This window comes from Epinephelus fuscoguttatus, linkage group LG2 (genome assembly GCF_011397635.1).
Source record: "Epinephelus fuscoguttatus linkage group LG2, E.fuscoguttatus.final_Chr_v1".
In the NCBI taxonomy this organism is placed as follows: domain Eukaryota; kingdom Metazoa; phylum Chordata; class Actinopteri; order Perciformes; family Serranidae; genus Epinephelus; species Epinephelus fuscoguttatus.
In genome coordinates this window covers 23,256,981-23,278,610 of record NC_064753.1, presented here as the reverse complement: position 1 = coordinate 23,278,610, position 21,630 = coordinate 23,256,981, and the positions used below count along the sequence as shown (strand labels likewise).

At 40.9% G+C, this 21,630-nt stretch overlaps 1 protein-coding gene across 8 annotated transcripts; it reads left to right on the top strand.

Annotated features, from left to right (window-relative positions):
• Positions 1 to 9,637: 9,637 nt before the first annotated feature.
• wt1b (WT1 transcription factor b) lies at positions 9,638 to 19,758 on the top strand. Of its 8 annotated transcripts, none has more exons than XM_049601133.1 (9): positions 9,638 to 10,410; positions 12,810 to 12,932; positions 14,715 to 14,814; positions 16,168 to 16,248; positions 17,059 to 17,185; positions 17,285 to 17,432; positions 17,618 to 17,707; positions 18,255 to 18,338; positions 18,524 to 19,756. In XM_049601133.1, the coding sequence occupies exons 1-9, from the start codon at positions 9,993 to 9,995 to the stop codon at positions 18,643 to 18,645; spliced, it is 1,293 nt and encodes a 430-aa protein (XP_049457090.1). In that variant the 5' UTR covers positions 9,638 to 9,992; the 3' UTR covers positions 18,646 to 19,756. The 8 variants fall into 8 exon arrangements, with proteins under 8 accessions (XP_049457090.1, XP_049457124.1, XP_049457116.1 ...); XM_049601167.1 differs by having other exon boundaries at positions 9,641 to 10,410; positions 17,062 to 17,164; positions 18,524 to 19,752; XM_049601159.1 differs by having other exon boundaries at positions 9,641 to 10,410; positions 17,059 to 17,164; positions 18,524 to 19,752.
• Positions 19,759 to 21,630: the final 1,872 nt, after the last annotated feature.

The following is a 21,630-nucleotide window of genomic DNA, read 5'->3' as shown; positions in this document are numbered from 1 at the left end:
GAAGACACTGTGGAGTGTTTTCCATTTCGATGCCGCACCAGAGCTCGCACGTCATCTGTCAGAAAAAAATGTGGATTTTAGGGGATTCATAGACTACGGAAACACATTGTGTCTTGTCATAATTCTTTGACAGTCTGCTTGCCACATATTTCTCTTTGCGGTTTCAGTAAGGGGCCTCAACTGTGTTAAGTTCTGCAGGATAAATACCTAGAAATAGTGTGCTGAAGGGAAATGCCTGATGTGTGTTTCACCATAGTGCTGGTATGATGCGATGCGTCATTCTGCGGGGAAAGAAAGTGCCTGGTACCAAATCCCACCCTCTGTCTCTCCCTGCCCTCGTATGCTGTCATGGCAAAGAATTTATAGCTGCTTCTCCACAAGTTTGCTTGTGTAACTGCGAGGCTTTCATTATCTGATTAACAGCTGTTGTCAAGTGCCTGGTGTATTTCAAGTTTAGAATAAGAGTTTTGGAGGCTTTGAAGCCCCAGGTGCATGTGAGACAATGTTTTTGTCTCCTTTAAAAGGTCTTTAAAATGCCACGGTGTGTTAGGATGCTTGATAGCTTTTGTAATATTCATTGCAGAAGTCCTGAAAATCACACGGGTATTGGACAACAGTGAACCTTTAAACTCCAACGAGACTGTACCTGGTACATGTATTAAACTAGGATTAAGTCTGTTTTGTATCATTCTTTATCTAACCTGGCAACGTAGTTTTCAGAACATGTATACGTAACCTAGTAGCAGACACTGCCCACGTTCAGCTTGCACTGATGTTGCTAGAGTGTTTTATGTTGGTGTGTGTGTGTGTGTGTGTACAGAATTCAGTGGAAGAGTGTTGGTCATTCTGCTTTTGTCATGCAGTGTGTCTCTCGAGGTCAAGTTCTCGGAGGTTGTGAAATCATTACAGATACTGCCCAAGATTATTCATATCATCTTGACTGTGCAGGAAAACCTAATGTTCTATGTGAAATCCCAAATTTTTCTCACCTTTGTCGTGACAGAGTCTCATCTGTCACAGGAGAAAACTGATCATTTCCCTGAAGTGTAAATGATGTAACTTAAAATTGAGGAAGGGACAGGCTAAAAAAACTGTTTTCCTTGGTTTCCGATGGTGAAATGTTGATGCACTAGGTTTTAACTTTATGTTTACTGGCAAATATACTGCGTTTAGTGTGTTGATCACACCTCTTTATTTGTAAGAACATATAGTAAGATCTAGGAAATATAGAAGTATAGTAAGACAAACGACCAAAATGAATATCTGTTCATGTTAATCTGTAGGTCTGAATTGTTTATGTTGCCAATATGTCTATATTGACTTCATCCATGTCTGTTTGATTGGATATAGCGCATGCTCTTCCTAAACTGTTGGCAAATTGCCCACTCAGCCGCCTCAAAGATAAATGACTGTGTGTTAAGAGTTAGTTGAGCCCAGGTGTCTGCTTTCATCCTGTCAGCCAGCCAAGTGGTGAGTATCCATGTAAGCCCATCTCATGGTCATCATCCAACATGGCGGCCTACCTTCCACCCACTAATTGTCTGGTTCCCACAGTGCTGCCTGCCTCCACAATCTCTGAAAAATCCCCTTGCTCAGGCTCATCTATCAGCCAGTGACCTTGTCAGGGTGCATCGCATGAGTAACTTCCCTGCTTCCCTAGGTGGAGTGAATTGCTTGTTAATTACTTATAGGCTGACCCACCCTCCCTACACACGTATGCACGAATACCAGAAACAAATAAGCAAACAAACTGAGGTATTAAACAGAGGTCCATAATGGTTCACGGCGTGCAAAATCCCACGGGGTCTTCTGATGTACTTTTATTGTCCAAGACTGCAGAGATATATTATGACCCCTTCACATGCCACTTGTTTTTTAATGCAGCATTGATATTTTAATATGCATGGCTATCATCCAACAGTTGATAGTTAAAGATAGGTTTCACAGCATGACTAGGTATCCTCTGTTAATTGCTTGTACTACACTATCTCAGCTCACTTCTCACATACGTCTAGATCAGAGCCAAAGAGCCTGTAAACACTTATTGATACTAGCGTGGTCATGCTAAGAGCAGTGCTGACTTGTTAAAAAGGTGCAGTTGCTGTCATTGTCTTTGACCTTATTATCCACTGTCAGCTGTACACTTAACATTGCCCCACAATATCTGCAGCTATTTTGATAATCAGTTAGTTGGTAAGAAGTTGAGTAAAATTGTTGCAAAATTCTACGAAATTAAAGACAAAAATTTGCATGTGATTAGGGGTGGAAATCGAGAACCACTTTCAGATTGTCTGATCCAACAGAGTCATATGCCTCTGAGCATATCAGTTTTATCACCTTTTATTGATGCGGACATGTTTTTCTGACAGTTGCACGTTGCTTAAAAAAAAAAAAAAATCATGCATCTGAAAACTTGACATGAGAAAGACTCATGGTAGACATGAATAAACAGTCCAAAGCCGGGTGTCATTTCACTAAGAATGACGACAACAGTGCTGCTTGTAATAGTGATCATTTCAAGTAAGGATGGGAACACCGGTAATATGACGAAACATCTTCCAATACAACATGAACTTGAATTTCAGGAATGACATGTATTTCACACTCTACGCACGAGTACCACTGTTTCCCAAACAAGCAGTATGTCCATTAGTGAGGGTGAATATCCTATGTTACATAATACTAACATCAAGCAGGCAGGCTTAACATTTTTTTTCTTTGACTAAGGAAACAATTAAACAGTAGCTTTTCTACAGTCACATGCATGCCTTTTTTCTACTCTGTTTCTGCAGACTTAGAGATAACAATGCAGTTGCATTGACAATGAAAACATTTGTAGGCCTACTTTTTTGCACACAGAAAATTGATCAGGAATCAATAAGAGAATCGATAAAAAATGAAACTGAGAATCAACCATGGCTCTGCTATCAATAAAATCTTATAAATTCCCATCCGTATATGTGATAATGAGTTAAATATCTTCTGCTGGGTGGACAAGACAAGAAATTTGATGGTATCACCTCAGGCTCTGGGAGCAATTTTTTCACAACTTTCTGATATCATAAAGACCAAGGAAATAATTGGCAGATTATTTGATAATGAAAAACTTTTCAGAGATGCAGCCCTAGATAACTTAAACATTTTGAATGTTAGAATCAGGCCGCATAATTTAAAACAAAGTAGTTTCGTACTTGGCTACACTGTACGAGCCTTATACACTGAAAAACTCAGGCATCACCAGAAGAAGAAGCTTGGTACATGAGCTGCCGCCGTTATCTCGCCATATCACTTAATGACCAGCTTCATATCACACCAAAGACCACAGCAATCAATCAAAGCCAGTTTGCATTTGTGGTGTTGAGCTATCTGAGGTCGTTAATCCCCCCCTTTGTGGAATGTGTGTGCTCTGTTTCAACCTAATGGCAGCAAAAAAAAAAAAGCTACAGTTTTCCAGGAATTCTGACGTTCCTGTCTGGATAGATCAAGTCACTGCTGTGGAACTGCGGCTCTGTTAGTGATGGAGTGGTCTCCTGTCATCAGAGAGTGTTTATATTACACACACACTCACAGGCTAGCAGCAGCACTAGGACTTTAAAAAAGGCACAGTCCAACAAAGAGTCAAATTTGTTTCATTCGGGGATAGCCTGCATTGCACAATATTTGGCGTGAAGCCATACATGCCAGATCTCAAATACTAATTAGAGGCATGCTAAACTGTGTGACCCTTTGCTTCTGAGATACCATTTGGACTGCTTCATTAGTGCTGATAAATATGATGCTGAAGACAGAGAACAGGCAACCATTAAAACTTTCTCAGTAATGAATTTAGCTGCTTAGACACAAGACAAAAAAAAAATCAAGATTAATGTAATTTTTTGTCACAAAAGATGTGTTTGAAAGGAATTATTTTAATTAAATCGACAAAATGATAGCCTTGCCTTTTCAAATCAAGCAAAGTACAATGGAAAAGCCACATGTATTGTCTTCCTAGGATTGAGAAAGTTGCAGTAAAGCGGCATTCCCCTGTAGTCACAGACTGTGCAGATTGTGTGGCAATTTTCATATTTTCCCATCACTGTGCACATCTCAGAGTCATCCCGTAAACTTTTGCTCGTCAACTCTCAGAATCAGGCTCAAGGGTATGACAACAGACAGTAACCGCTAGAGATATCTGAAATGTTTTCTGATGACTGCTTACACCACGGACACAGCTGCTGGGGTGTGACAGCACAGAACAGGCTGTGGTTTACAGTAAAGAACTGATAAAGGCTGGCCTTGTTTCTGACACACAGGCACCTGCTGGGATGAGCCATAGGTTGTTCTGCAAAATTCAACAATGCACTGATAACATCACTAATATGGGGGATGTGTTTCATTAATAAATTGTATATAATTACTTTGAATTAAAGTCCATAACTGGCAGAGGGGGAAATTGATTGTCTTAATTTAAATGTTGTAATTTACACTGGCTGCTTGTAAAAAGGGTGTTTTTTTTTCCTCGCTGCTGTCGCCTACTCAGTTGTATTCCCTCAAAATTACTAGATACTATATAGATACTGTGTTCTATGTTTTTCTTTTAACCTAACTACCTTGAACCTTGAACTGATCCCACCGAGACAACCCAATCACCAGAATAAATGCTGGCATTGTAGGTTTCTGAAAATCACAGCTATGTTACATTGGAATGTTTTCTATGTAGCAAATAGCATTCCACGAATGACGCTACATTCCTCACGTAAAGTTAGATACTTAACATAAAGTTACCTAGGTTAGATTTAGGAAATGAAACATGGTGACAGTGTATCTTAAAATAGCTCATAGTTCACTTGGGTTTGCATGGTCCCGAACGCCAATCTCCTGTGTTTGCTTGACCCATCCACCACCCTAACCTGCTTACCTAAGCAGAATTTAATTCTTAATTCACTTACTTCTTTGCTCCTGTCAGCGCATTGGTCACTGGCTTCATGATTTCATGGGTTATATACTGGCTTCATGATTACTGGCTTCATGATTTCATGGATTATATACAAATTTTGGTGCGTTACTTTTCATGGATACACACATAAACATTGCACGAGAACAGCCAGTTTTATTTTGTGACAGCACTGTGGTTAATTTGTCATTAGGTTTTGGCAAAAAAGGCACAACACTTGTTAGGTGTGACGCCATCCACCACCTCCCCCTCCTGATGAGAAACATCATCAGAAATATGTAACTTTACAAATGGTGATATGATGCATATGAAACGTACAAAAGTGGTTTGTGGTTTGCAGAAATGTACAGTGCCGACTGGGGTGACCAAAAGCCGTGACTGATACATCAAACTGATGTTTGTTTGTTTTTGCCACTGAGCTCCATTGTTGTCCAAAAACTATTAAAAATGCATCAATGGGCCACACTGTTGGACACTAGTTTATTTTGAGTCAGTCCCAAAAACAACATCCTGCTGCTGTCAATACTCATACCAAATGTGTCTTAATCCACAGCTGAAAATAGTCCCCAACAAATACACTGTTTACTTCTGTTTGAGTAACATCTGCTGAAAACTACAGCTGCCCAGCTGTTACAGCAGATTATTTAGCTTTTTAATAAATTAAACTGTATAAAAGTACGATGTAAAAGTTAATGTCTTTAGAAGGAACCACTAGGCTTGGGGCTGAGTGCAGACTTTGTTGTTTTCAGTCTTTTCACAGGATTGTTGACAATATCAAAGATTTAGAATATTGTCAGCCCTTTCCTTTGATGACTGTCTGTATTCACTAGTTTTTTTTTTGGTGTTTATATTCCGTTGTCTAAGATATCTTCTGTATCTTCTGAATGCATATAAATACCGGAGAGGAGGGAATCTTGGGTTTGGTGATAGAGGGGAAAGGTGATCATCAACAACAAGAGGAGAGCGGGTGTGTGAAAGATCACTGGACCAGTGTTGTGTCTGACACATGAACCATGGAAATGGCCGCTCTCCCACAGATCTTTCTTCTCTGTTTCTTATCTCCAGTGTGATATGCAACACTTTGAAGAGCGCTCAGAGATGATACGAGAGAGAATTAAAAGCTGCGGATTGTTGTTTTTTTATGTGGGTCAAAGGGAAGAGGAACAATGTGCATGCTGTTTAGAGCGCAGTTTGACATTGTCCTCAAGAGAAACTCATTTCAGGCATGATATAAATGTTTCCAAATGTATCCTTAAATGTGTAAAGCAACAAACGATGATGGCCAGCGTGTTCAGATTTTGTTATCTCACACTTCCAAATAGTGCTCTGAGAAAGTGGTGAGGGAACACAGAGGAATTATTGTTCTGCCTGAGTTTTGTTTTCAATAGTAAACATCTCCTAGAGGCCACAGGCAGATAGGAGGGAAATGATGAAACATTACAGCACAGCGCTGTGAGCTTTGTTATCATGTTTGTTTTCATGCCCACGCAGAGAAGTGAAGGACTGAGGCCTTTTTTTACACCACCATCAGCACATCAAAATAACACCTGTTGCAGTTTGGCAGTCCTCTCAAAATCATTTTAATACAGATTATTGATATTTTAAGGGAAGAAGTCATGTCACTTTAAATCACTGTGATTTAAACCGAGGCACCTTAATAACTGTCTGTTTTCAGATGCAGTAGCATGATTACAGATGTTTATTAAAATGGAAAAATTCATTTCTTTTTCACATGCTCTGCCAGGACACACGTCTGTGTAGTTTATCATACGCCTCCCTAGCTGAAACAAACCCTTCTCAGATTCCCTCTTACTGATCACGCTGTAGAAAGTTTGAGCCTTGTTTTATTTCTTGTTAGGGGTCAGAGGCAGTATTGACCATTTCCTTTCCTGCGCACAGTGATGTTGTTTTAAACCCTGAGTAAACCACAGATTGATCTCAAGAATGGGTGTATTTGGGGACTGCCATCCGTCATAGGGGCTGAAAGGGTTGTTTTCTCCCGGGCCCCGTCACCTTTGATGAATCCCCGCTAAAGACTCCGCTGGGGAAGGCACGGCCGGCATTTGCCTTGGCTCAGAGGCACTGCATTTTCTTTCAATATCTGCAGATACTTTTAATTGTGCCACAACCTTTTGTACATGTAGCTCATTACTTTGGTGTGTGTTTGTTTGTAGTGGGTGGACCACTGAAGGTTTTTCCAAACCGCTCAGGGAGATATTAATTCTCTTTGCTACTATTTTGAAGTCAGCTACGTGGACATCCGCGAAATGTCTGGGTGTTCCTCAGGGGTATGGGTCTGCCTTTGCACTCATTTATTTCCCAGAATAGAGTAAAGCCAGAGAGCACTTTATCTTCTACATAGTCACAAACCACCCAGTTAAATCTGTGTTTACCTTATAGGAGCATTTGTATCATCAGATACAGTCCAACTGTAAGACTGTTATGTATTCCCTTGTTTTTCAGAAACTGGGAAAATAAACAGCATTTTATTGTAGTCCTAGAGGAGTTAATCTGGCAGTAGGCCTCTTCTTCTAGGCCAATGTATCGTGTCACAGGAATGGGGGTTTGTCTCCGCTGTTGGTATTGGTCAAGATGACTGGTTATGCACCAGCGTCCTAAATGTTCTTGATCCACTCACACTAAAATCAATAAATGTAACACTGCAGTATCTTCAGGGCTGCAGCAAGAAAAGGGACATTCACGAAAACCACAGTTAAAAGGACACTGAATGATCAGTGACATGGTGCAATAATTAACGCCACCTCAGCAGTTTACCAACTGATTTCATCACTCTCACAGTGACTTCAGACTCTCTCTCTCTCTCTCTCCCTCTCTCAGTCCTTTTGTCTCCTTTTCCCCTTTTCTTTGCCCATTGCTACTGTCCCTCTCCACACCCACCACTTCTTTATAAGTTGAATTAGGGGTCACTGACATTCTCTGGAATCCTAGACTAATATTCCAGATGGTGATGACAGGAACTGGCTAACACTCTTCACCACGCAGCGTCGTCCCCTGGTCTTTAATGTAAATTTAGAGTGAAATTTTTAATGCCATCTGGACTTTAGCGTGTGTTAACGAGTTAAGTCACTCTGTAAAACAAATTCCTAGTGGATAATTTATTATTATGTGTCATGTTGTGGACTAGATGTTAAAGATATCCAATCAGCCATTAGTTCAGGGGTAAAGCAAGTCATTTTAACTGACAGCTTGTATTTGCTTTTAGCTGTTTTTCTGTCATAAAAGGGGATTTCTTCCTAATTTTCACTGAGTAAAGTCCAGCAAATGCAGATAGACAGATATGACCTGGCCACCTATTTGTCAAAATCCAAGCTGCAATCACTTATTAAAATCTTACTATATTGACTTTTACAGTAATACAAATCACAGGTTAACTGTATCTGATTGTTACGCTACACCAAATTTAGTACAGTATAATTTTTAAAAAGCAACTTTGTCACTGCTTCAAGCTTTCAAGGAAAGGAGGAACCCGACCGCTGATCTGACAAATATTATAATGTTAAAAGATCCACAGCAGCTGTCTTGGATTTATAGGCATATTCCAACTTACTGCATTCCTGTGTAGCTCCACATTGAGTTAAGCTTGAGCTAAGGTCGAAACCTCTATCTCTGAAGCGCGCACACACACACACACACACACACACACACACACACACACACACACACACACACACACACACAACTCCCCCTCTCCTCGACTAATAAATAATTATCCTTTTGTGTGATGTGGCTTTGCTCCAAGGCCATGCAGTTTATGCGAGTTGCTTTAAGCACAACAGTGCTATTCCCAAACTGGGACAATTCAGAGCATATTTTTTTTGTTTTGCATGTTTTACCATTTTTAAAATTTGAGTACAATTCATTTATCTGTGTGATTCAATCCAGTCTTTTATAAACATGTTCTTGTCTCTGGTATATTGAACAAAAAAGTCACTCAACTTTGTAATATGAAAACACATGTACCTTTATTACCACACACCTTACCAACACATGTTTTGTTAACTTCTGACTCTGACACCTCTGACTCTGACACTTCTGACGTCTCTTGCGTTTATATTGTTGCCTCATCTGTTTGGTAACTCAATTTGAAAGTCGGAAATATTTTACTAGACAGATGAGTCAGAGGAGTCAGAAATGATGATGAATGTCTCCGGTCAATAGTGTACATTTAAAGGACAACATGTCAGGTTACATCTTAAAATATTTTTTAAGCTTTGAATATGTGTAATTTTTACTCAGTCGTACACATGCAGATATGCAGGATTTTGACACATATACTGAAAATAGAATATTTTAGTTTAACAAATCTCTAAGTCAGTAAAAGAACCAAACATTTGATGATAATTTTAATGTACGCAGACATGAAAATCTGCATGATGGAGACTTTTACCATTAATTTTTTTACTTACTAACACTCATGTAGCTGTTTCATGCTTTTTTTAATTTAACAAAAACACTTTTTCCCTCTTGCACACTGCACACATTCATTTACACACGCTTACACAAACATTCAATATGAGCAACACTTGAACTTGAACAAAGAATGAAGAGCAACACCCGGTCATGCAAATGTGACAGCATAGTCAGAATCTACTCAGAAGTGCAGTCTGTGCAAGGCAAGGGAGTCATCTTCTTCTCAGCCTCCTTCGCTCCTCCCCCTGTCCAGTGACTTATGCAGTATTTGAGCCTTCAGGAGAGAGTAAAGAAAGTCAGACATTATAGAGACAGAGGGACAAGGCACTGTTACACTCACAGACTCCCACTCCGAACCCACCGCTGATTCCCAGGGAGCTTGGCGTCCAGACTTTGGTCATTGTCACTAATTCATTTATTTTCGTCCTTTAGTTTGGAAGAGATGGCTTATTGTGACAACTGATGCTTGTTTCTGCAGAAGACTTTGCTCCATGCTCATTGCTGGTGTTTTTGCTCAACTTTCAGGAGACTTTAAAGTTTATTGCTGTGTAACTTTTTAATCTCCCAGCTGCATCTCCTGCGGGAATACATCACACCTTCTTTGGACAGTCTCGACCTGCTTTCACCAATGCTGACCGAACCGTGTGGAGCCATGTCGATGGGGTCAGATGTTCGAGATCTGACCCTCTTATCTCCAGCACCTACTGTGCCGTCCTTAACAGGAGCCGGTGGTGGCTGTGGGATGTCCGTTGGTGGCGGCCAGTGGCCCCAGCTGCTGGACCTCCACCCTAGCTCCCCCTATGGCTCCCTGCCCTCCCACCACTCCCTCATCAAGCAGGAACCAGGTTGGGGGGCCGCTGATCCAATAGATGACCCCCACTGTGGACTCGGGGCCTTCACGGTGCACTTCTCAGGCCAGTTCACAGGCTCGGGTCCCTGTAGAGTTGGGGCCTTTGGAGAGCCAGCTGCAGCTCAACCGAGGATGTTTCCAAATGGGACCTACCTGCCCGGCTGTATGGACAGCCCTCCTGCACCCAGGAACCAGGGTAAGCATCATCACCAGTCCCCTTTGTATCCTATCTCATCACTTTTATGTTGTGCACGGGACATGTAACAGGAGAAGAAGTTGTTTTCACACGCAATATAATCCAGAATTTATTACAAGCCAGTGTTTTTCTACATTTCCTGCTGCATGTGTTCATGATGAAGCACCATGTTTAGCGGCTGTCAATAGTGTTGTGTCTGAGCAGGATGTTATGTGCTGTGCTGGGTCATTCTGTCCTATGTCAGCAATAGGCTTGACAGCTTTCTGGTAATGCTCTGGCAGAGTGGTTTTCCGTCATTGGCAGAGTCACAACAACAGTTTAGGCATCAGTGTGGGAGTATTATTGTGTAGGCAGATGTAGATGGATCATCCATAAGGTTTCTCCAGGTCTGACTGCTGCATATCTTATTTTTCCATTTGTCAAATACAATAACGATAACTCTGATGCATCCATTTAAAATACAAGTACCTTGAAGTATTTTTACATACACTGTAAGTTACATAAGTCAGGTTGGGTCAAAATAGCACCAGCATAATAGATTAACTTTACAGCACCCAAAAACTATCTAACAAAGGGGTTCTTTTGACCTGTGTTATTTATTTTATTTTATTGTTTACATTATTGTTGGGTTATAAACCCAAACAAAATATGGTATGGTTACAAACTGCTATAATCTACTCTCTCTTTTTAGATTTACATGTTAGTATTGTTATTGATTGTTGATAATATGTGTATCCCTTGCAGTTTTGAATGCCATGCAAGTACATCTAACAATAGATTTGTGACAGTTTCATGATAAATCTTGAGCTTGTCAAACAGTAAAGCCATAGTAAATATGCAAGCTGTAGAGAAAGAACCTGAATTAATCCAGTGATTTAAAATGAGCCAAGGACAGGAGGCAAGGATACTGAAAACAGCTGATTGTAAATACATGACCTTGAAGTTTTGAATTTTAGAGGTTTGATTTTATTGGCCAATACAAACTTCATCCTTAGTGACTGTGTGTTTTCTTAAAAAAAAAAAAAAAAAAGTCCCTTGGCCACAGTTGTTGTGTTGACCAAATCATTTCCCCTATATAAAAAAAAAAAAAAAACTTATTGGGCTAAGATCTTCATTCCCAATTATGTCTCTAGAAGGATTCCCCACAAGCTTGATTTACTCCAAAGTATACTCCAGAGTATTTTTACACAAAACAGATCAGAAGGAGTTATTAATCTGGAATATTAACCTGGACTCCAACTTTCTGTCAGGTGTTAACATAAATATGATGCCTCTGTCTTTACTGTAAACAATGCTTGTGAATATTGTCTGCTGGGGCTCACCACTCAGAGGTCAGTTTTAAGTTAACTTGACATTTTAAGATTATTTTAAGGCGTTTATTACCTTTATTATAGAGCAGCTAGAGGGTGAGAGGAAAGATGGAAGAGGGCTGAAGTCAAACCCGGCCGCTGCCAAGGACTCAGCCTGCATGGGGCGTACGCTCTGCCAGGTGAGCTTGAGGTCGCCCCGGGAGGAGGTCAGGTTTAAAGGTCTGCTGATGTAGCTCCAGAGTCAGTACGCAGGAAGTCTTGTTTGCTAAGTGAAATGGTATTTTTGATAATGTGATGAATACTCAGTGTGCTCTGCAGGATGCAGGGATTTAAGTAAGAGTTTGTGAGTCATTTTTCCCAGAAACTTTTTCAACATCCCTCTCGGGCCTGACTCAGGATATAGACTATTCTGCTGTTCCGTTGCTGAAGCAACAGCTTTGGGTCCCTGTTTACTTCCTGTCAGTTACTGCATTAACAAACACACCAACAGGAAATACAAAGGAACATGTTAAGATTGTGTATGTTGTCAAGTTTGAAAAGCAGCCTGTCTACGCTGCATGTGTATGTAAAATAATATGTTGAGTGTGCCTGTGTGATCATTTTCACACAGCTTTCTTAAATGCAGCAGTCTTCTTTAACTTTCTATCTACCTATCTATTGAATCAAGGTCACAGTTTTTCTCAGTCTTTTAACTGTGATTAATTAACCGATTTAGCACACATGCAATTCATTACTTCTCAACCTTGTTTTTCTACTGCGCATTTTCTACAGTAGCTCATCTCAGCCCATCTGTGGTGTGTTTGCCAAATTTCTTTTTCCACCTGCCATAAATATTGCAACCACAAGGCCAAAGATAGATGGGGGGAAAAAGAATATGTTACAAGGAAAGAGGATTTAGTAGTTTGATGGATGTCTCTCTGTGGTAACCCTGCCAGGGACTAAGAGCTACTACCAGGAGGGATTCAGATAACTGACCAGATACTGGAGACTTTGCAGGCTTCACTTGTGAGATGCTAATCTAATGATTCGACCAGGCAAATAAGATCATTTTAACTTTCCACTGCTTCTCTTTTTGTTTTCTCCTTTCAGGTTATGGAGCAGTGGGTTTAGACAGCAACCCCAGTTATGGTCACACTCCCTCCCATCACACCCCCCAGCTCTCCAGCCTGTCCTTCAAACACGAGGACACGCTGTCACCGCCAAACAACATAGGTAACTGTCTGCATCCTGACACCTTTTCACTAAGTGGACCCGCAGACTGGAAGACTGTCATGTCACGGCAAGGTTATATAAGTAACCCGTCATTTTTCATATCACCACAGAATCGCTATTATCCATTTTTCCTTCATCTCTCTCCTTCTCTGTCCGCACACACGTTTATATACGCAGGCATACATAAACACAGCCTCCCTCTCGCTCTTTAGGCATACGTATGGTTAATGACTCTGGAAATGATAACTTGAGGAAACAGCTTTATGTGACTCTGCTGGAATGTCAAAAACTCTCTGGGGACGGATATACTATATGAACCTGAAAAGGACCACTGTTTCTGATTGACCTGTTCTCTCTTTGAAACAAAGAGCGGTGCAGACATGCATGTACAGTGTGCATAGGCCTTTAGATTCATTTTAAAAGTATGTATTTGTTTTCTAGTTATACATGAATGTGTTTTGCTTTGGATGCTTTAAATATATGTTGCTCATAATACATCTGTACTGTGGCAGATATTTCTATATGTGACACAGGCATTTTTTGACGCAGACATTGAAAAAAATAGAACATCAGGGAAATTAATAAGAGAAAATGAAAGAGCAAAAGCCATCAGGGGCTCAGTACAAAAACAAGAATGAGGCGAAATTTGCATTTATCATATTCTCTTATTGTTTGTTATTTATTGTTACTGTTTTTTAGCTGATTTCTAATTAGCTCTTGTTCTTAATAACTACTATATAATATTAATACTAATACAAATGCTGCTACTACTACTACTACTACTACTAATATATTTTTTGGGGGGGTGGAGAGCTTGCCTAGTGCTCCGAATGTGCTAGGTCTGGCACTGCTTCTGTACTTTTTTTTTGAGCAACATGAAAACAAAAACAAAACAAACAAACAACAACAGCCAATACAGTGACGAAAAAAAAAAAAAACATGGCACAGCCTATGGACACACCACACAACAAGTGTGGGAACTGGACTCAAACAAACTGAAACAAGCAACAACAAAAAAGCTAAACAAGTAAATTTAAAAATTAAAAATCTGTTTAGGTGTGTGTGTCTCTGTGTGGGTGGAACAAAGGGGGGAGACGGTGATAACCAAAGAGTGACATAAAAAAAGATGAGAAGTAGAGAGACATAGAGCGTGAAGAGACAACATAAGCACCACACTCCTTTAGGGTGTGTTTGATTGAGGACAAAGAGGCATAGGGAGGGACCAGGGGCAGGTCGGGACAGCTGGGTCAGGGCAGGGTTTTATGTATTTATTTATTTGTTCTTTTTAATTGTTTTGTTTTCTTTGGTTTATCCCCCCTTTAAGCATTTACCATTTGTTGATTAATTCATCACAAGAAAATCAAATCAAAGAATTTTGATATATATTTTTTTTTTATAAAAAGCACCAACAATTCACTGCTTCTTCCTCCTCAAATATGAATATTTTTCATTTTTGTTTGTCCTCTGAGTGTCGGTTGAGCAAAACAAGCAGTTTGAATATGCCATATGTCTATGGGCTCTGGGAAAAGGCAGTTTTCACTATTTTCTGTGATGTCATAGACAAACAAAAGGCATAGGTTTTGTTTCAACATTTGGGGGGGGGGGGGGTCCGTCACTAGAAAATTTCAAGCATCAAACACTTCATATCCTGCATGCTGGTTTATATTTATGCATCAATTTGTGTGTTTTCTGCATCAATTTATGGTTTAAATGTCTACTACCTTCATGTTTTAATGGGGTGCATTATTATGAAATAACTTATATTTTCATTTTTATACTCAGTTGACCAGCAGTACCCAGCTCCTCCTCCCATGTTTGGTTGCCACAACCCTTCAGAGTCCTGTCCGAGCAGCCAAGCTCTGCTGCTGAGAAACTACAACAGGTACAATTATTTGTCCATGCATGCACTTAGTGTTGCTTCATTTCATCCCTGCTACCTTAAAATCTCCACTCGGTACAATCCCTTCTCCCCAAAGACTCCTCACTCATCAATTAATGTCAGATTCTTTCCACTAACACCACATGCAGCTCGCTCACTTGCTGGTAATTTTTAGAAGTGTGAACTCTGTCTGATCCTGCGTCTGCCTCTGCACTGTCTGGATCCTGAATCCTAATTTGTTCTGAGGTTAAGTGCTGCCCACTGGTACTCAGCAGGCCAAAACAAACACTGAGTGATCTACTGCTGATGTGTTTGAGTCCACCCTGAAGAAAAACCAGGAGAAAAGTAAAAGAGACAAGTTCAATGAAAGGGAGAGTTAAGCGAGGTAGTTAAAGCTGGGAATCTGCTCGTTTTAACCTCTGAATGTGTTTATAGCTTGTTTTCATGTTGATGCAAAACATCTCAAAGGGTAAATTAGGATGAAAATTCTTTGAATGCCGCTCTGCGATGTTGTTGGAGAGAAAGAACATGTGCAACCCAAATACGGGAACAGAAGTTGATAAGAGGAAGGAAGACTTTGCTGTTGTTAGAGCTCATGGCATGAACTGGAAACCCTCAATCAAACACAGAGACGCGCACACACTCTCTCACACACACACACACTGTGAATATATGTCAGATATCAGTGAGTCTTTCCACAGTTTAACATAGCTCAGGGCTGATTAGCGAGCCATCGCGATCCTTCCCTCAAGGACTTCTCAAGGAATGCCGTCCAGAATTCCCCCGAAACTGGTTCCCGCCTTAATGATACTGAGGACAGAGTGATGTCATCCACTGGTCCATGGTGTACTAGGCACGGAGGCACTCACCCCCACAGAGTGCACAACCGCATGTCCAAGTGTGTGTGTTTCTGTGAAATGTGTGTGTGTGTGTGTGTGTGTGTGTGTGTGTGCAGTAGTGTGATCTGCCAAGGTAAAGAATGGCTCAGAGCCCATGTTTTTTAATGAAGCCAGTGAGGAGTGTGGTGGGTGGACAGGATGTGTTAATAAGCGATTTGGAGTTCCCCCTGAATGAAACTTCTTCATTATCCATGCAAGGGAAGAGAAATGACAGCAAGAATGCAGTAACATAAATATTGTCTGCGTTTTCTGATTTCAAGATTTCCTAAAAAAAAAAAAATATGAATACAGTATTTTCCCCTTCATCTGCCATAACCTCAGAGCTGACCTTGTTCCATTACCTTTTGATTTATTAATGTGTAATATTTTTTGTTGCGTTGACATTTCACAAATCCTTTTTTTTCCCTCTTTACCACAAAGCTAAAATTCTAATGATGGTTTTGTGTGTTACACTCAGTGATAACCTGTACCAAATGGCATCCCAGCTGGATTGTGTAACATGGAACCAAATGAACAGCCTGGCATCTTCAATGAAGAGGTGAGCCTTTATTTTTATTTTATTAAAGTAACACGCCCTGTTCTTTAGAGCTGACCAGTTTTCGTGGTGGTGCAGAGGAGGAGGAAGAGGAGGATCTGACCAGATGGCTGTTGGCCTATTGCCTAGGGAAATCAGGAAGTGGAGAAGAGCGTGTTCATGTGTGTGTATATGTGCGCAGTCTTGTGCTTCTAGTGTATGTTTTAAAGAGTATTTAGAGTTTTAGAGCTCAGTCGCGTAAAGGAAAAGAAAGAAGGGGTGATTATGAAGTGTGTGTGCTGTAGAGGAGAGGACTTTTCTGTATTGTTTCCCGAAAAGATAGGAATCCGAATCAGACTAAGATTTATAACCAAGCAGGTTTTCACTTAAAAGGGATCTTCTTGGGTTTTTGGTGCATACATTAAACATACAATAAACGTATTAAAAGGAAATTAAAAAAAAGTCAAAGTGCTGCAACAGTCAAGAACATACATAGAAAATAGAAAAAATACAATAAAAATATAAAAAAGATACTATAACATAACAAATCTGTGCAATATGGCTGTTTCAGAATGAGTTTTGTGCAGGATGTGTAAAAATATTAATCAGGGGATGTGTAAAAGTTCACAGCAGAGGAAAAAATGAAACTCTTGCCTTGATAGTCTTGATATTGATTTGGACTGGATGAATACAATCTGGCATGTGCCTGTTCTAGTATCTATCTCTATCTGTCTATTAACAAATCTATCAAACAATTTCATTCGCTAAAACTGTCGCATTACACTTAATATTTTTAGCATTTTTGATTGATGTTTTAATTTTCCTCCCGCCCAGCAGTGGCCATCCACCCAGTTATGACAGCGACCCACCCCCACCTCCACCCATGCTCGTCAGTGCCCAGTACCACATCCACACACACGGTGTCTTCAGAGGACTTCAGGTCAGTGAGCAAGCACAAAATGTATGTATACAAGCACAAATACACACATAGACATTCAGTAAATAAATGAACAAAGGGAACTTTTCTGCTACAAAGCCCTCTGATCTCTCTCTCCTAAAGGATGTCCGACGTGTAGCTGGTATCGCTCCACCAGTGGTAAAGTCATCAGAGACCAACGAAAAGCGTCCATTTGTATGTGCTTATCCAGGCTGCAGCAAGAGATACTTCAAGCTGTCACATCTGCAGATGCACGGCCGCAAACACACAGGTGAGAGGATTTGATTTATATACCCCTATATTTCTTTTTATCTTGCGCAGACTTCAAACTGCTGCTTTTAATAGATTACAATGACAAATTCATACAGACTGTTAAAGTTAAATTTGTTCTAATGCCAAAGTTTGAATGTGTGTAGACATTGATAAAGTTGTTGATATGGGTGGTTTACTTTGCAGGAGAGAAGCCATACCAGTGTGATTTCACAGACTGTGGACGCAGATTCTCTCGCTCAGACCAGTTGAAGAGGCACCAGCGCAGACACACAGGTACACCAGCGTCAAGCTACTGTATGAGTTCCCTCCAAGGCTGTATAGCAACCACTTAGGACACTGAGGTCATAACCTGTGAATTTACTTTTTTTTTTTTTGTGAATTTGGACATTTTGGCAACCTGGGGAGTTTACATTCCACAATAGAAAAACTTAAAATAAACACAAGGTGGGTAATTAATAGGCAGATTCAAGTATTTCTGGACTCAGTACGTTTAAATTTTACTATTTTTTGGCTAGTAAATAAACACTTAAAGGATTTAGTATAAAGTATATTGCATTGTATTGTATCGTATCGTATCGTATCGTATCGTATGTATTAATAAGTGTGAATTCTAAATTATTTGAATTTAAAAAGTGAATTTTTCTCTCATAAACCAAACACAAAAACATGTTGAGGCTGTAGAATCTCTCTTTCACTTTGTTTCAGTCACAAAATTGATTACTCCATCTAACTAAGGCAATATATTTAACTTTTGATCCTCACCTGCTCTCTTCTCATCTCTGTTTCTGCCACGACAACAACTGTTTGCATCTCTGTGTAGGAGTGAAGCCCTTTCAGTGCGAGACGTGTCAGAGAAAGTTTTCACGGTCAGATCATCTTAAGACGCACACTCGGACTCATACAGGTAAAACAAGTGCGTATACCTTTATTTTCTACCTCTCCATTCTTCTCACAGTGAGATTTTTTGATCGAGACCATCCCCTTGACTTTAATTCATCATCTACAACACGAGTTCCAAAGAGTTGTTGTATTCACTCTAAAGCAATGATTTCTTTTTTGTCTTCCCTTGTTTTGTCCCCTCCTTGTCAGGTGAGAAGCCCTTTACCTGCCGCTGGTCCAACTGTCAGAAGAAGTTTGCCCGCTCTGACGAGCTGGTGCGCCACCACAGCATGCACCAGAGGAACCTGACCAAGCTGCAGCCTGCCATCTGAGCGGTGAGAGGAGGAGGAGTACGGAGAGGAAGGTGACAATATGTTGTGCCAGCTAATGGAGAAAGACGCTGGAGCCTGGTCAGCGGTTATGGTGCTTTGCCAGACTCAATGAAGTGGTGAGCACAGCTGATGCCTCCCTTTGCCAGCGGACATCAAGAGACTCTGATGATCCTCGAGATCTTCAAGAACTAGCACTTGTTCTGGTTATCTGACATAAAAAACTCAGACTGAGAGGGTTCCATACCACAGTAATCCTGAGCCAAGATTTTTTATGTGAGATGAGGAAAATGTTCATACACTATTTTGGATATTTTAGTACACTTGCACTGGCTTCTTCTTTTTTTTTTAATTGTTAAAATTGTATCACCTTGAAAATGTGCTGGATTGTAAACTGGATTTAGGAAATGGACGATGTGTCTTTTTTGTGTCCATTACGTTGAGATGTTTTGCTTTGGGGAATGTAAATGTCTTATATTCTTCCAGCATATATACTCACTAACTTGCTTTGTATATATGTGGTGTATTTGCTTACCTTTATAGACATTCCTTTTGTATTTTTTATGTTTTTGTAAGTTTATAAAATGTTCATTCTCGTTGTTGTCAAGAGTAATAGTGTGTGCTTGTGTATGTGTGTGTGAAAGAGAAGAGGGGTTGTTGTTGTCAGGTTAAGAGGCCACCTATGAGTGGTGGTGATGGTGTTGGGGGGGGGCGAGGAAGGTAACAGACAGTAAAACAGCACCCCACTGCGACTCTGACAGGGTGCAGGTCTCATCCTCCTAAATCTCCGACACACATCTTCATAACTAGGAACATCTGGAGCCCAGTAAATCTCATTAGAAAAGACACATACCTCCGTGTCAGCTGGCTGTACTTCATTGACTTCCCCCCTCTGAATAGCCCGGGCCTCAACATGCACACACACACACAAATGCACACACACTCAAGCTCCATTTGTAAATAACAGCCTTCAGTTCTGAATGGCATTTTACATCCTCGAGCCACATGATGGCAGTATCAGCCTTTTGAGTCCAGCAGATGGGACTTGAGCTGCTGCAGCTGCTGGAGTGTGACTGAACCCATCATGCTGCTCATACTTTCACACATCAGTCTTCATATAGTACATGTCCACTCCAGTCTTGCTTTAAGTGGCCACAATAAATATGTTAAAATCAAAGAAAGTGAGAAACAGGAGAGGCACGTTCAGAGCATGCTGCGGCCCATCAAATATACATGATGTGGATGGAGTTGTGTGTCAAACCTATAAGAGATGAGATGATTCAGCTACAGCAGGTATGTGAATAAAATATGACTCGATGCGGGAAGAATAGAGCTGCAGCATGGCTCTGTGGGCTAATGATGTCACATACCTGGAAAAAACAATGTAAACACGCACATGGTATATTTAGCTGTTGGCTACGTGTTCACACATGGAAACCACAATCACTGGAGGCATTCACTAATACTCAGTAACACAGATACAGTATGTACACGCACATATTTAGACATATATTTATATATAGTAATGCTTACACCATAAATGGATGAAGAAAAGGTACAAATTGATGCATAAAGATTCACAAAGATTCAAAATTTTCTGTCAGAGAACACCCCCCCATTTCATATGTGCCCCCCCAACATTGCAACAAAACCTACGCCCTTGCACACACACACCCACATATACTCCTACACTGCTGCCTTCATTTCCACAGCATATCCTGACACTTGCCAAACTAACAGAAAGATTAAAATGCCGTTCTCAAATTCAGGGTCACAGACGGCTCATTTGAAGTGGTGATTCAGGTTGTTTTCCAATCCACTTAATGGCTGCGAGGTTGTATCTCTGTGATGTTCTGTTTTTTTCCCTACTTCTTAATCCAATGCACTTTGATTAAGAAGTACTTCTCTTTGTTCTCTCTCTGCGGGGGCCCCGGGAAGTGGAGGAAGATCAGAGGGACAGCGGAGTTGAACATTTTACTCACTCCAGTTCACTCTTAACTGGAGATTGCCAAGGCTGTGTGGAGCGTGAGGAACCCGTGCTTTAAACATTCTCAGTTATTACTGCCCATCATTATCACACACACTCAAAGAGGCCTCAAAACCTGCATCGATCCACCTGATCTTCATTCCTTCGATAGATTATTGCTGATTGTAGATGGTGTGAGGAAGATAACGCCACATACGTCTGCACTCAGTCCCATTCTGCCAAACGCTACCACCGATCTGAATGCATGAACACACACAAAGATACACGCACACACACACTCCCATGCACACACGCCACCAGATGCCCCCTCAGCTGTACTGCTGGCTGTTTGCCTTTAAGGGGTGTCAGCGTGGGTAATCTCAGGTGACGTACACCTGGTAACGCACAGCCCAAGACATCTGTAGGACAGCAGGCCTGCTAGCTTCACAGCCTCCGTATCCACGTGCAGCCCCCCAAAAAGCTTTCTTTTTGAACTCAAGTGTGATTTAACCTCACAGTCACAATGGAAGCCAAGAAACAAGCACAGTTCATTCCATATATGCAAGTTTCAGCCTTTTTCCCTCATACGAATGAGTCTTTTCACCTACTTGGCCTGATAAAGAGTGAGATTATTTGTCAATATGTCATTCAGTGAAGTCCCAGGTGCACCCGACATCACTATGAAGCTCTGGCTGCGTTTCTTTGGGCCAGAAAGACGTTATTTAACCTCCGGGAGCAGGAAAGGTCAATAAACATGTAGCACACAGAGGCCTCTATGAGCCCCAAGGGATTGTTAACAAGGTCAAGGCCCCAGAGAGGAAACCAAACGGGGTTACAAGGAGGCCTGCATGCAAAAACAATGCTGCACCAACAGGAGGCGCTGTCAGGGGCTGCTCAAATGTTAAGTGAAGCATGTTCTTAGTTGTATTCCCAGACAGCATCCCCCCTCCCCTCGGGCTGGCTCTCTTGTGCAGAGCTGCTGCTCCACAGTCTGAGGGGCCTAGGGGTTCTTGGGGGTATTC

What these genes read in the sequence shown, in the direction of transcription:
- wt1b (XM_049601116.1), top strand. Translation starts at nt 9,993, where the DNA reads ATGCTGACCGAACCGTGTGGAGCCATGTCGATGGGGTCAGATGTTCGA. An exon ending in TCAGTGAGCAAGCACAAAAT is followed by an intron (nt 17,186 to 17,284) that starts GTATGTATACAA and finishes TCTCTCCTAAAG; the next exon opens with GATGTCCGACGTGTAGCTGG. An exon ending in GCACGGCCGCAAACACACAG is followed by an intron (nt 17,433 to 17,617) that starts GTGAGAGGATTT and finishes TTTACTTTGCAG; the next exon opens with GAGAGAAGCCATACCAGTGT.